Source organism: Actinia tenebrosa, unplaced genomic scaffold (assembly GCF_029948245.1).
Source record: "Actinia tenebrosa isolate PJP-AT-01 unplaced genomic scaffold, QUT_ActTen_1.0 PGA_scaffold3__52_contigs__length_22856419, whole genome shotgun sequence".
Classification (NCBI taxonomy): domain Eukaryota; kingdom Metazoa; phylum Cnidaria; class Anthozoa; order Actiniaria; family Actiniidae; genus Actinia; species Actinia tenebrosa.
In genome coordinates this window covers 18,518,216-18,531,622 of record NW_028292580.1, presented here as the reverse complement: position 1 = coordinate 18,531,622, position 13,407 = coordinate 18,518,216, and the positions used below count along the sequence as shown (strand labels likewise).

The 13,407-nt window shown below is 34.4% G+C and overlaps 1 protein-coding gene across 1 annotated transcript; it reads left to right on the top strand.

The window, feature by feature from the left end:
- The first annotated feature begins 31 nt into the window (after window positions 1-31).
- On the top strand, window positions 32-6,662 carry LOC116297240 (non-structural maintenance of chromosomes element 3 homolog). Its single transcript, XM_089036082.1, has 11 exons — window positions 32-184; window positions 303-376; window positions 1,509-1,596; window positions 2,078-2,141; window positions 2,385-2,464; window positions 2,735-2,838; window positions 3,315-3,394; window positions 3,897-3,939; window positions 4,521-4,583; window positions 5,397-5,511; window positions 6,438-6,662. Exons 1-11 carry the CDS (start codon window positions 134-136, stop codon window positions 6,516-6,518), a joined length of 843 nt encoding a protein of 280 aa, XP_088892208.1. The 5' UTR covers window positions 32-133; the 3' UTR covers window positions 6,519-6,662.
- The last annotated feature ends 6,745 nt before the right edge of the window (window positions 6,663-13,407 follow it).

Here is a 13,407-nt window from a genome sequence, read left to right as displayed (position 1 = left end):
GTATTCACCCATCTCTATGTGACTCTGCGCATCAAGGGTTTGTGTTACTAATTTGGCGGGAGAACCAGAAAGTGACAAATTGGAGTTTTAACTTTTATTTTACGTTTGATTGCCGAAATATCTGTCCTATATCATGCCTAGAGCTAAGAAGCAGGGAAAGAGGAAGAGTTTGGACTCAGATGAGGTGAGATTTCGATAGAATAAGGGTTTGTTGTGGGAGGTTTTTAAAAACTAGTCAGCTGATGTGCATGTGTTTGTTTGATAATGTTGGATACTGAACACGTTAAAAAACTGTTTTTTAGGAAGAAGAAGAAGCGACCCAATCACAGACGCAATCACAAAGGAAGGGAAAGGGAAAGGGACCTGGAAAGAGAAGGTGTTGATATGACAATAGCCAGCCATGGAGGGAAGTCTTCGAAAGAAGCATCTGGATTGCACATGTAGATTTCATACATGTAAACTGTCAAATGGCATATGCATATACTGTAGCAATGTCATGAATGTCATAGTCACAGTGTGTGAGATCACTGATCATAATTCAGAATGCTAGCAGCACTATCACAGTACACAACATGGTTCACATTTTATTTTAAATGGAGTCTCAAATGTGTTTTCCGACAAACGTCATGGAATAAAGACCCTTTGCCACTTACCGTTATGCATCTGTTTATGTTTTGAATCGTGTCACCACTGAAAAAACAATTCCAACCTCTTGAATAAACTCTTAAATAGTCCCTAAAGCCATAAAATAATGTAAAAGAATAATTATCAATTGTGCCTTAGTGCTATGTCGGAAAAGGATTTAATATGAAGTTATTATTCAATATATGAATCTTTGAATTTCATGGACCACGAAATTCATCTGTGACTGCGGTGCATCACTGTTAAGTGGCAATGGGTCTTTAATATTGACATCCTTCAAAACCCTATTGTATGTGTGCTTAGCCTTGAATTCAGGTGTTGCTTGTTTTGGTATTCTAATTTCTGTTTTTGTTTACCGTAAAAAGCCTCATATACAATGGAGTTTTAAGAGTCAGCAATAGGGTTTTGGTGGATGTCAATTAAAGTATTCCATGACATTGTCGGAAAACAAATCGTCAATCATAATAGCAAATAATATGATTCCTCAGATGCTATTGAGAGGCACTGCTATTTAGTCCCACCTCTCACTCTCTGGCACCTTTCAACAAATCTCAAACTTTTCCAGTTCCTTAATTGCATATCTATTCTTCGTTTGCATGTTAAGTCATGTTGGTACCATTTAACAAAAGATTTCTCTTTAGCATCCATTGTTAACGGTACCACAATGGCTGCCATGTTTTTGTCTTTTAACTCTCTTGGGAATGCTTGCAACCCAACAATATGGTTTATTGGTTTCATTCAGAATCTAAAATCCCCACACCCCACTTTTTCTCATTTTTTAAAAAAAATCCTCATTTTCTCTAGTACTTTATTGTTCTTTATTGAAAAATATAAAATGTGTCTAAAAATAACGATGCCTTTCATAGAACACATGATGATGATGATGATGATGATGCTTCACAAGCTTTTCAAAGCCAAAAAGAAAAGCTCAGTGGTGCAGAACTTGATAGAAAAGTGAGTTATCATGATTTTTATTTCACTATACTTAGTGGGGCAAGATTTCTTATAGTACTTGAAGAACTGATAGATCTTTGTACTTTTACAATTAGTAATGGTACTGCAGCTGTACCATATGTTGCTGTTGTCTTGACTACATGTACGCATTGTGATTGGATAAATTAGGAAGCCATTCTGGCGTTATGCAGCATGTTGTACTATGTATGTGCTGCAAGTCAGTACTATCCTTGTCACCAAATGTAATAAACATATACCCACTTGAAGGAAATGAACACATTGATGACCTTATTTATTAACTACTGTATGTTGGCACAATTGGTTACAAGTAATATGATATACAGTACATCACGCAATCTAGTCTAATTCAGCCACTGCTAAGAGGGCCTCAAGTTCCTGCATTCTCTTCTGTCATACCTCATTATACAGTATGCTATTATTATGTGTGGCAAATTTTTAGACCTTTTTATTCTTTTACAAGGTTGCCGAGACAGTCAGGTACTTACTGTTCTGTGACAAGAAGAAAATACCAATCAAAAGAGCAGGTTAGTTATTTGTCCTGATAGATGACTCCTCAACGATGTTCTTTTAATTGGATACTATTGGTACACTCCCAAATCCATAGCTACAGTACACACCCTACCCACCCAAATTCTTCCAAAAACATTTAAAAAATACTTGTATTACATAACATACAGGTTTACAGTATACTACAATACAATTATGGATATCACAATGCACATTTGGTATACTAATTCTTTGTTCTTGTATACCTGCAAACAAAACAGATATTTCTAAAAATGTACTTCGAGAACATGCCAGATCATTTCCTCAAGTAATTGAACAAGTTAAGAAACAGCTTCAAAAGGTATGTTAAGTTAAACTCCCATACGTTTTTTACAGCGCAATGCAGGAAAGTATCACCACATTGAATGTTTTCACACACTTCTATGCACTGGCTTTTCACAGTAGTTTTGTGAATGCTTGGCTAATAAGGTTTGTTAATGTGCATAGAAGGAACATAATTTTCTAATAACTAGCATGCTCAATAGCATTCTATATATTTTGAGACAACTAGAGATGTATACTTGGTTGAAAGCTGGAATCATTAAATGATGAATTGTTTTCTAATTTCTAGGTATTTGGTATTAGTTTAGAAGAGATAGAGGGCACAGGAAAGACAAAGTCATACATACTGATTGAATCCATAGATTGTGAAGAAAAACATGGCATGATAGACTGGTAAGAAAATACTTTCTGTATCCATATTTTGGCATCACTCTACTTTATATCCAAAAACATATCACCTTGAACAACTTGGACAATGTTTTCAATTTTAGTTGACAAAAAAGTGGCTGTTACTTAAAAGGACAAACTTACAGTGTGACTACTGTATTACAACTGGGGCCACTTAAACAACGAGAACCAATCAAATTGTAGAATGAATTTGGAAACAATGTCAAGCCAATGTGAGCCAATAAGAAACCTAGGCTGCACAAGAATGGTAATTTGACCCTGATGTTACTTGTGAAAAAAAAGAAAAACTGAAAAAAGGACAATTTTCTGATTGGCTACCAAAAGTTGGAATGTCTTGGTTTCATTGTACAATTTGATTGTTTCTCACTGTCTAGGTTGTCCCAGTAATAGTGGTTGCACTGTGGGACTGTATTATTGATAGATAACCGAGTGACTGTATGGTTTTGTTTTTTGTTTTTCAGGGGGAGTGACTCACCAAAGATGAGTCTACTTATGGTTATATTAAGCCTAATATTTATGTCTGAAAACATGATTACTGAAGGTGATGATGATATTATGGAATTATTCTATTATGAGCATTTCACTTTATACTATCATTACATATTGCCTGTATTTGGCTAATCGGCTAACCTAAGATTGGCTAAGATTCTACAAGGCATTAAATTGCAGCTATTACTGGAAGTGATGTCTATTGATAGCAACCTATAATCAACATGTAATATTAAATTAGTAGTAGAACAAAATTGAATTCATTACTTTTTGTTTTACTTTGACTGTCATTCACTAAATTATACAACTTTGGCTCATGAGCTAAGTAAACTGACTCTATATTATTTTGGCCTAATTGGCTAACACCAATCTTACTGGGGTAAGAAATGGGTGCAATGTACCTCGAAGGGGACCCTGTGTTGTATTGCGTAGCACCAGCCTATGAGCCAAATCTCAAATAAAAACTTTGTCTTACAATAATGACTATACACTATACTATTGTCAAAGTATCCTATAATATTTTTTACAAGAAAATGTTTGGATTTTTGTTTCAGCTCATCTTTGGCACACATTGAAAAAGTTAGGACTAGAACAAAAGTAGGTACTCTGCGATTATTTCAAAACCTTGACTATCAAGTGACTATCACCTTGACTATGGCATGGTGGTAAAACGCTCAGTGTTAATACAGTATGTAAGCCAAGTTGGTTGGTTGGACTCCAAGGGTTATCTCGGTCTCCCGATTTTCCCTTCCCTTCTCAAATCAACCCTAACTAATTCAAACTGGTTAGAGCTGTGCACCTGGTTCATACATGGACTGTATAGCAGCTGCCAGAGTAGTCTTCACATGCTTTCAGTTCGACCCTTTTGAGCTGTGCCACTGCTGCACTTGAAGTGGTGATTTGCAATAATGATTTTTTTCATTTTTTAATATCATTATTATTCCTTAAGAAGATATAACTAGCTAAAAACTAGTGTGATATTATTCCCTAAGATGGTAGAGTGAAGGCATTTAACATGTGAAATAAAAAATACTAGTCAACGTGTAATAGTCAAATAGACACAAGAAAACAATGGAATTAAGGTCTACTAAAGTGTATTAGTCTAAATATCTATTGCACGGGTTAAAGCCTTCACTCTTTTAATAACACTGCATTTTTTTGCTTTTTTAAAATTATAGAGTAGAGCATCCAGTATTTGGAGATCCAGAAAAAATGATATCACAAGAATTTTTAAGACAAGGGTAAGATGAATCGTTTGTTTATATGGTTCTAAAATGGTTAAAATTGTGAATCAAAAGGGAAAGATAAGAGGACAGGCATACAGGGAGATGGAAAGAATAATGAAAAGATAGAATGGAAGGGGCAAATGAATGGAAGAACAGGCAGACAAACAGATTGATGGATAGATGTATGGGATGGGTCGAGACATATGGAAGGACAGAAGGACAAATAGGCAGACACAGATTGATGGATAGATGGATGGGATGGGCTGATGTGAATGAATGTGGTAGATAGATGAAGGAAGGACAGAGAGCCAGATTGATGGACAGATGGGTAGAATTGGTTGAGGTGAAGAGATGGGACAGATGTAAGGACAGACAGACACAGATTGATGAATAGATAAAAGGGATGGGTTAAGGTGATGGGATGGGTGGATGGATGGAACTTGAACAGAAAGCCAGATTCATGGACAGTTGGAGAGGATTGTTTGAGGTGAACAGATGGGATGGCAGATTGTTGGGATAAGTTAAGGTACTGTAAATGAATAGGATGGATGGATGGGGTGATATGATGGAAGGATTCATTGCTAGAAGGAGGAAAGGTAAAAGTGATTAGTAAATCTAGAACTGGCAGATAAAAATTTTAAAAAAAACAGTTCAATGTGTGAATGGGATGGCATGTGTTGGGGTGAATGCAAGGGATGGTTTTTTTGTTTTTTTTTGATTGGGTGCATATATAGAATGATGTAGTTTTACGGAGGTGCTTATATGCCTGGTAATCAGTGCTTATATGCTTTGGTAATCAGTGCTTATATGCTTGCTTTTGGTAATCAGATATATAGAGAAGAAGAAAATTGTAGGGGGAGATGAGACATCTTATGAGTATCGTTGGGGTCAAAGAGCATTCAAGGAGACATCAAAAAGACAAGTATTGGAGTTCATGTCCGAGGTAAGACTTGTTAAATTGTTTTCTTTCATGTCCTCTTACTGTAAAAGCCACAGCTCGGTTAGCTTAGGTGGTAAGGGCATCAGTCTGTCGTAGGATGGTCTTGGTCATGGTGACAACATTCTTCAGTGTCTGTGCCTGCACTACAAAACTGAATGGGTGGGAATGGAAAAAAATATGAGATGGAAAAAAATTACTTCTGCAAAAACAGCCCATCAAATCTCCCATGATGAGCCATTTTTTGACTCTTGGAGAAAACAAGAGGAAAATAGGATATGTTTAAAGTGCTACTACGATGAAAATCACTCAAACTTGGATTCAGCTGAAACTTCCTAAAAATACTCTTTAAAAGTCTAATGATCACTGTATGAAGTGTTTTCTCGATATTCAGTACGAAAGTATGATATTTTTACGATTATTTTTTGGAGTCTGTGACGTCATACACTCAACATCAAACATTGCTACATATATTTCTTTGTATATAAATCTTTAATTTATTTTATTCCTATGAAGCCCAAAGGGTGGCTAATGTGCTTATTTCACATTACTTGTGACTATGATTTATATTTTGGGGTGTTTGGGTATTTCTTTCTCCCTTTACTACTGATATTTTGATCATAAACTACAAAGAAATGTATGGAGCGATGTTTGATGTTGAGTGTATGACGTCACAGACTCCAAAAAATAATCGTAAAAATATCCTACTTTCGTCCTGAATATCGAGAAAACACTTCATACAGTGATTATTGGACCTTTAAAGAGTATTCTTAGGAAGAATATTCACGATTTTCGTCGTAGTAGCACTTTAATAAAAAATGCCAAATTCAAGAACATGCTGGGAAACCAGGTTATGCTAGAAGCCCCCTGTGGTGTACCTTATTATTATTGTTAAATTAAATTATTTTCATGGACCAATTTTTACTTTCCAGATCTACGGCACAGAAAGCAGTGTTTGGACGTCACAAATAAAAGAAATCGAACAGGAGGAACAAGAAAACATGGAGGAATAGCAAACTGAATATATTTTTAACTACCTTATTACATAAAATATTTGTTACACATTGATTATTGATTTCACTATTTCAGAGGCTGCATACATGTATTACGCTAGCCATTCCAAGGTTGAGCAATAAAACTGGAGCACCTTGGCATTACATTGCATTCGGGGGTGGCAGAACTGGGGGGGCCGGGGGACACCAGGGGACGCATGCCCCCCACGAAATATTTTGGGCACAAAACATTGATTCTCAGTCATAGTTTTACAGGGCATGCATCTGCAATATTAATAAATATTATTAATTATAATATTTCAGTGCCCCCCCCCCCTCCCCCCCCCAAAGATTTTCAGCTTCCACCACCCCTGGCATTGTGGAAAATTTTTAGAGGACATTTCCAAGATGGTTTATACTTTGTCCCCTAAAACATTCACATCCATGACACGGCTAAAAAACCGCTGCGCATGCGCCAAAATTCCAGAAAACAAGATGGCGGACGCGTGAGTGTTTCCCGTGCTTCAAAATGCTTATATTTCCAATGACTCCCAGCGTTTCAGTTTGACTTTGATTGGAGATCGAGAGCAAGCAGATAAATCTGTAGACCCTATTGAATATGTCCATGGTCTTTGAAAGAATATTGACTCATTGATCATCATGGTAAACGATGCTGTTTTGGAGCAACAAAATTCATATTCTTGTAAATTGTGGATTCAAATCACCTTCGCTTTTTGAGCTGACTTAAGGTCAGGATAACATTCTTAAGCTCAAGACTGTAGTATTTGGTTCATTATTTGTCATTCTATAACATATCAAATGAGCATTTGAATCCAAGGTTGAGCACCGAAACAATTTGCATTTTTTCCTTTCTTGTGCACGAAGCCTTCAACAAGATACCTGGGCATTCGAGGGAAAATTCTTCGTACGATCAATAGTCCATCATTGCCATTCTAACCTTTCAAATATGACAAGATTTGCTATACTTTAAATCAAATTTATGATACAAATGGAATTATTTCAATAAAGATGTTTCCAAGTAATAAGTTGTAATCTTATTGCCTCCGAATATTTTCCGCCACAATATTTCCTTATTTAAGCTAATTATAGATCAACACAATTAAACTTCTAGCTTTGTGAAAATGTTTGTTATTGTTTCTTCTACTAAATATCGAAACTGGCAATTTCTTTTTGTTGAGATAACTTTTTTATTTTTAAGTTTCGAGTGTATTAATTTTTCATATATAAAATAATAGTAAACACAGCTAGGTTTCACTTCAGAAGGTAAATAAATAAAAAATGTCTTGGTGCTTCCAAAATGACCTATTCAATAAATTTTTTTTCGAGTTTACTTATTTTCATAACGTGAATACAAAACAAGTCGATCACTTAATTAGTTTAGCCTTTTTTCATATAAAATTATCTTAAATATTAATCATGCCACAAAGGTGGTTACTGGATATTTCTACTATTAGCATTAATCTATTCTGCATTATTGGTAAGACAGAAGATGATGCTATGGAATCAGAACAAGCATAAAATTAAAGTTTGTCAATAATTTATACACATACAATGGGATAAACCTCTAAATTCCTTTTTATATTTTTAAAATATTTCAAAAAAAATTTCAGTTAGTACAAAGAGGACTCATGCTCACACTCTTATCACTCATTAGGAGCATTTCAGATTTAGGTCTAGGACTAGTTAAAGCTTTATTTTATTTTATTTATTTTTGTTTGTTTTGTTTTGAAAGTAAACCTTTTTTAAAAAAAGAAAGTCTCCTTTTTTAGCCTCTCATAAACTGTAATACTCCATGCAATCAAAACTGATTAATGCATTGTGAAAAGTGACTGTAACTCTTTTTTTCTATTTATTCCAAATGATATCATCATTCTGACAAATATAATAAATGAAACACAATTATATCTCACTTCTGTAGTTAACCAATGATCTATTCCAAAAGAGCTTAATATATAGTCAATATATGAGTTGTTTCAAGAAATAAAACCTGGAACTGAAAAGAAATAACATTGACTTAGAGTCACAAAATGTATACTTCCATTTTAAAGTTTTAAATTTTTTAAGTTTTAAATTTTAAATTTGACTAGGATATAACCACACTCCCAAGAAACATCTAATCTACTGATCTTATGTACCAAAACAATGGAATTTTAAGATTAATACATAAGGTATACTTATGAAGCATTGTAAAGAATAAATATCTAGCTGCTAACATGAATATATATAATTGGTTTTTTGCAAGTGAACATTTTCATGAAAAACCTCAGAATTGCCCAACTGAGTTCAGGAATTTTTCTATATATATTTTTTCTATTTTCTACATGGTCTTCTCAACAGTATACCTTTTAAACTATATATATATACATTTGTAAATGCATGGTAGATGGAAAATCTATCTTCTTTGGCTCTTTACTTTTGTAAGATAAACACTGAGGACAATTCACATGTCAAGGCCTCTGCAGTCAAAATAGTGAAGGCCTTTACACATAATGACTTAACACAAAAATTTCAGAAAGACTTTTCTATTTTCAATGCTGCAAAGTGCTTATATAGAGAAATGCATTACTATGCCAATAGCAGGTTTGGGATACAACTGAAAAAACCTTGAAAAGCTAGAAATTGAGAAAAAAGTCATTTTTGACATTGTTTAACATTGTTTGACATTGTTTTGGTTTTGGTATTCACCTGTATAAAGATTTTTAAAGAAAACAATACCTGAACCAAACTATACAACAGCTCACAGTTATACACAACCTTACTCCCACTTTACAGCTATAGCACTAAACAAAACATTTTCCCTTTTTAATCAAAGGAGTTTAAATCCACACTAGACATTATCAGTATATTATAATATTATGGGGTTGTTTTTTTTCTTTTCATTTATAATATATGAACTTATTGAACTGAAATGAAAGTAATATAACTGGAGATATCCTAATATAGACTCTAATTTGCATTTAATTCCTTTTAATAGTGATGAAAATATTTAATTGTAAACCAGGAGGTGATTAAACTAGCCTTTTAACAGTAACTTCAGTCTGTATTCAAAATCGTCTTGAAACTTATGAAACTGTTTGAATAATTTATTGTTATTGTTGTTGTTGCTTTTTTTTTGCTTTTCGTTGTGTTTTTTGTTTGGGAAATCCCCAAGCGAAGGCATATCTATGATTTTACCTCACGTTATTGAAATTTGTCGAAAATTTGCGAGTACCAGAATTTATAAGTAAGGTATTTTACATCATAATCGGGGTAAAAGCATGTTCACCTATAACTTTTATTACGAATTTCAAAATTTACAGTATCCATGACTATATTTACTTGATTATCTTGACAATCGATGAGCTTTTCAAGTTCAGAATCTTGAAATAGACTTGGAACAAGAAAACAATAATTATATTCCTTCTCTGTCTTTTTATCAAAGTAAGCTTACTCGATGACTTGTTTTTGTCCGAATCAGACTGAAAACTTGACAATTTACCATCTACCGGGCATCGTGTTACTCGTCTGTATCCTTTTATTGATAAACTACGGCATATGATCAAGGTGTTTGAGATAAAAACTGCGATTTTCGGAACGAAAAATACTCGACAGGAATCCTTTCCCCGTCCGCCATTTTGTCAGGGCGCCTGCGATAAATTCAGCGGTAAACCATATTGCGCACTCTCAGTTGAGATTTAAATTAGTCAATCAGCGGTTTTTTAGCCGTGTCCACATCCATAATATACTCGGCCCATTTTTTCCACAACCTGGAAGTGTTTAATTATGCGATGTGCTTTAATTTCATAATTTTGCACACGAAAGACTAGTACTGTATATCCTAAATCACTTTAAGTTTGAGATCTCACTGAATAACTCTTTCATGATTTGTTTTCAAATACGAACAAAAATCACTTTACTGTATAAAAATAATTAACAAAATAAAAAGTTTGCAATAATAATTCCTTGGTATTGAATACTGATGCTACTCATTTAGTGTTGACCTGGATTGATATGAGCCAGTAATTCTCGGATTGCAGTTTTTTGAAATTAAAACGTAAAATTTTCATGTACGAAGGTTTGCAACTCCGCTCAGGTCTAAGAATAAGGCTATTCCTTCAATATGAGAAAAGTTAGAAATTAATTTTGATATTTATAATATCAATTCCAGTTTAAACTACAGTGTTTGCTTTATGGCATCGTTTTCTACCACTACAGAATTCCTCGTTTAAGTTTAATACAACTATTCCCTTTATGTATATAATTTATGGTAAGAAATGATGCCATAGTTCAAACAACCTCTATTAATTATGTGTTTAATGTATTTAGACTATAGATAAAGGGCAATAGACTTTTCCCGAATTTGCTTGAGTGACAGCAATGGTTCCAAGTCGACTTGATGTGTTCATATGTTTACTGTATTTTCTCAAGTCCAACCTTGACATGGAGCCATTGTTTAGTGGTCACTCGAGCAAATTCGGGAAAGGTCTATTTTTTGAACATGAATTTCGTCATGAAAAGATACATTTGAAAAATAAACAGGTACCATTTGAAGGAGGAAATAAATGTATGGCATTTTTCTTTCTTTCTTTCTTTCTTTTTTTTTTTTTTTTTGTGTGTTTACTTCAATTCCTTTTCCTTTTTTTCTTTTATTTATTTTTATTCATTTTTCTTTTCTTATTTTATCTTTCGTTTCATTTATTTTATTTTTCTTATTTTATCTTATTCTTATTTCTATTATTTTCTACATCCAAAATCGATTCTGGTTTTCAGAAGATGGTTTTTTATACCAGGTTTTCAATTTTTTCTTGATGTTTTTGTATTATCTTTCAACTTTGTAAGTTAATTATTCCTATTTTCCTGATAAAAGTCGCTTGCGTGACGGTTAGCATTGGCTTGGAAACAAGAAAAATATACCAATATTTTGAATACATTTTCCATTTCCTTGAGATCATGTACCAAATTTCGTGCAAAGCTCTTTACTACGTGGTAGATGTCCAGATCACGTTTAAAGGAGCCCATATAAGTCATTGTTTACAAAGTCACCATTACGTCACTGAATATATATAGCCACTTGTCATATACGTCAAGTTTTAATCACGTCGTACCGGTGACACGGAATTGTACTTTTAACTTGGCAGAGTGTCTTTTATTTAAATTGTACATTTATATTACCGAAAATAATTCTTTCCAGCTTTCTAGAGATATTTCGATAAACTAGATGGTGCTTTTGGTTGGGATAAATATCGCTTTAGGGCAAAGAAACATCTTTTCTTTTGATGGAGAAACGTCATAGTTTTCAGCCAATCACAGCAGCTGTTTGATTTCTCTCATAAAACTGCATTTAGTTCTTGAAAGCGTTTCTATGGGGATATGACTGTAGGCTTTGTATATAATATAAATTTCTATGGAATTTTGAGTAAAGACTATATTTATACATATAAATATAAATATAGATTTTAGATGAATCGCAATCTTTTTTGTCGAGTCATTCGTCCTTCAAACCCTATTTCAGTTCAAATCACAATAGATACCGATTGTTATAACCAAATATAGAAGCAATCTAATAACTAAACATCGTTTCTATTTCTAGCTTGACACGAACAGGAAAACTGACTGATGAATCCGTTTAAACGCCAGAATTTGAGCGACATATTTATTTCCTGAAACGTTTCTTAAAATAGACATCTGAAGTTAGTCTCATTATGTAATAGTTTTCATTACTCCATATGCTAATCTGCCAATAATTACGATTTACAGATGGTGAACATCTTGATTCCTGGACATTGGTATCACGTGCGAGATTCCCTTGATAGATTCAAGTAATACTTTTCTCCGGTTCGTTCCTCACTCTGAAAAACTGCAAATCTATCTGCGAGTTTATTTAAAAATTAAAAATAGAAAATAGTTCGAAACCTTGAAACGAGCGTAAAGGCGTGATCACACGGAGCAATTTTCACTGCAACTTGTCTCGCAACAGCGCAAGAGTTTACACGACGCAACAGAGACGCAATCGTTGCCTCGCAACGAGTCTCGCAATATTTTTTCAAATCGCGCTGTAGGTTACACGCTGCAATGCTCCATGCAACTTGTGCCGCAACGCATTTGCTAGGAAAGTTGCACAGAAAATTGCTCCTTGTAATCGCGCCTTAATTAAGGCTCGTAAAAGCAAGGGGCGCAACAAAAACCAGAAACAATAGAGCACCAAATTAGATGCAAATTACTAGAACATGACAGGAACATACAAAATCTCAGCCAAAAGCAAAATAATTCAATACATAGACACATAGACTAGGAAAAGTTTGTGTAACCGAGAGTTAAGCAATGCACAAACTCGATGTTTGCGAGGCGAAGCACATATAATAAATTGTAATATGCATCTTCATGAACACGAACACGCAAAGTTTTGGGGGACCGAGGGGGAAAGGCACTGCACAAACCCGGCGTTTGAGAGACGAAGCACGTGTAAAAAAACTTTATAGCATACAACTCAGTTAAGAACACCAACGTGCGAACGTTGGAGAGCCAAAGGAAAGGCACTGTTCAAACCCGCGGTGTTTGTGAGGTAAAGCGTAAAGCACATAAATAAACTAACTAACCTAACTATAATAAGTTCTATTTGTAAACTCTGGCCAAAACTAAAATGGCAGCCGAAAAGTCGTAAATTATGGCCGACAGTCACAAGTCGGGAAATGTTATTATGGTAGTTCTGACTAACCTGTTCAAATAACGAGGATAATATGGAAAAGATTCAATTGAGAACGTGGGCACCAAAATGCTTGGAGTCGGGATCCTTAGCTTTTGGTAGAGGAGTAAACGGAGCGACATTCGAACCGCCTGCAGCTTTGAACCCAAGTGATTATGGTAATCAATGGTTTCTTATAAATGCGTACTAGTGTGACCACCGTGAATA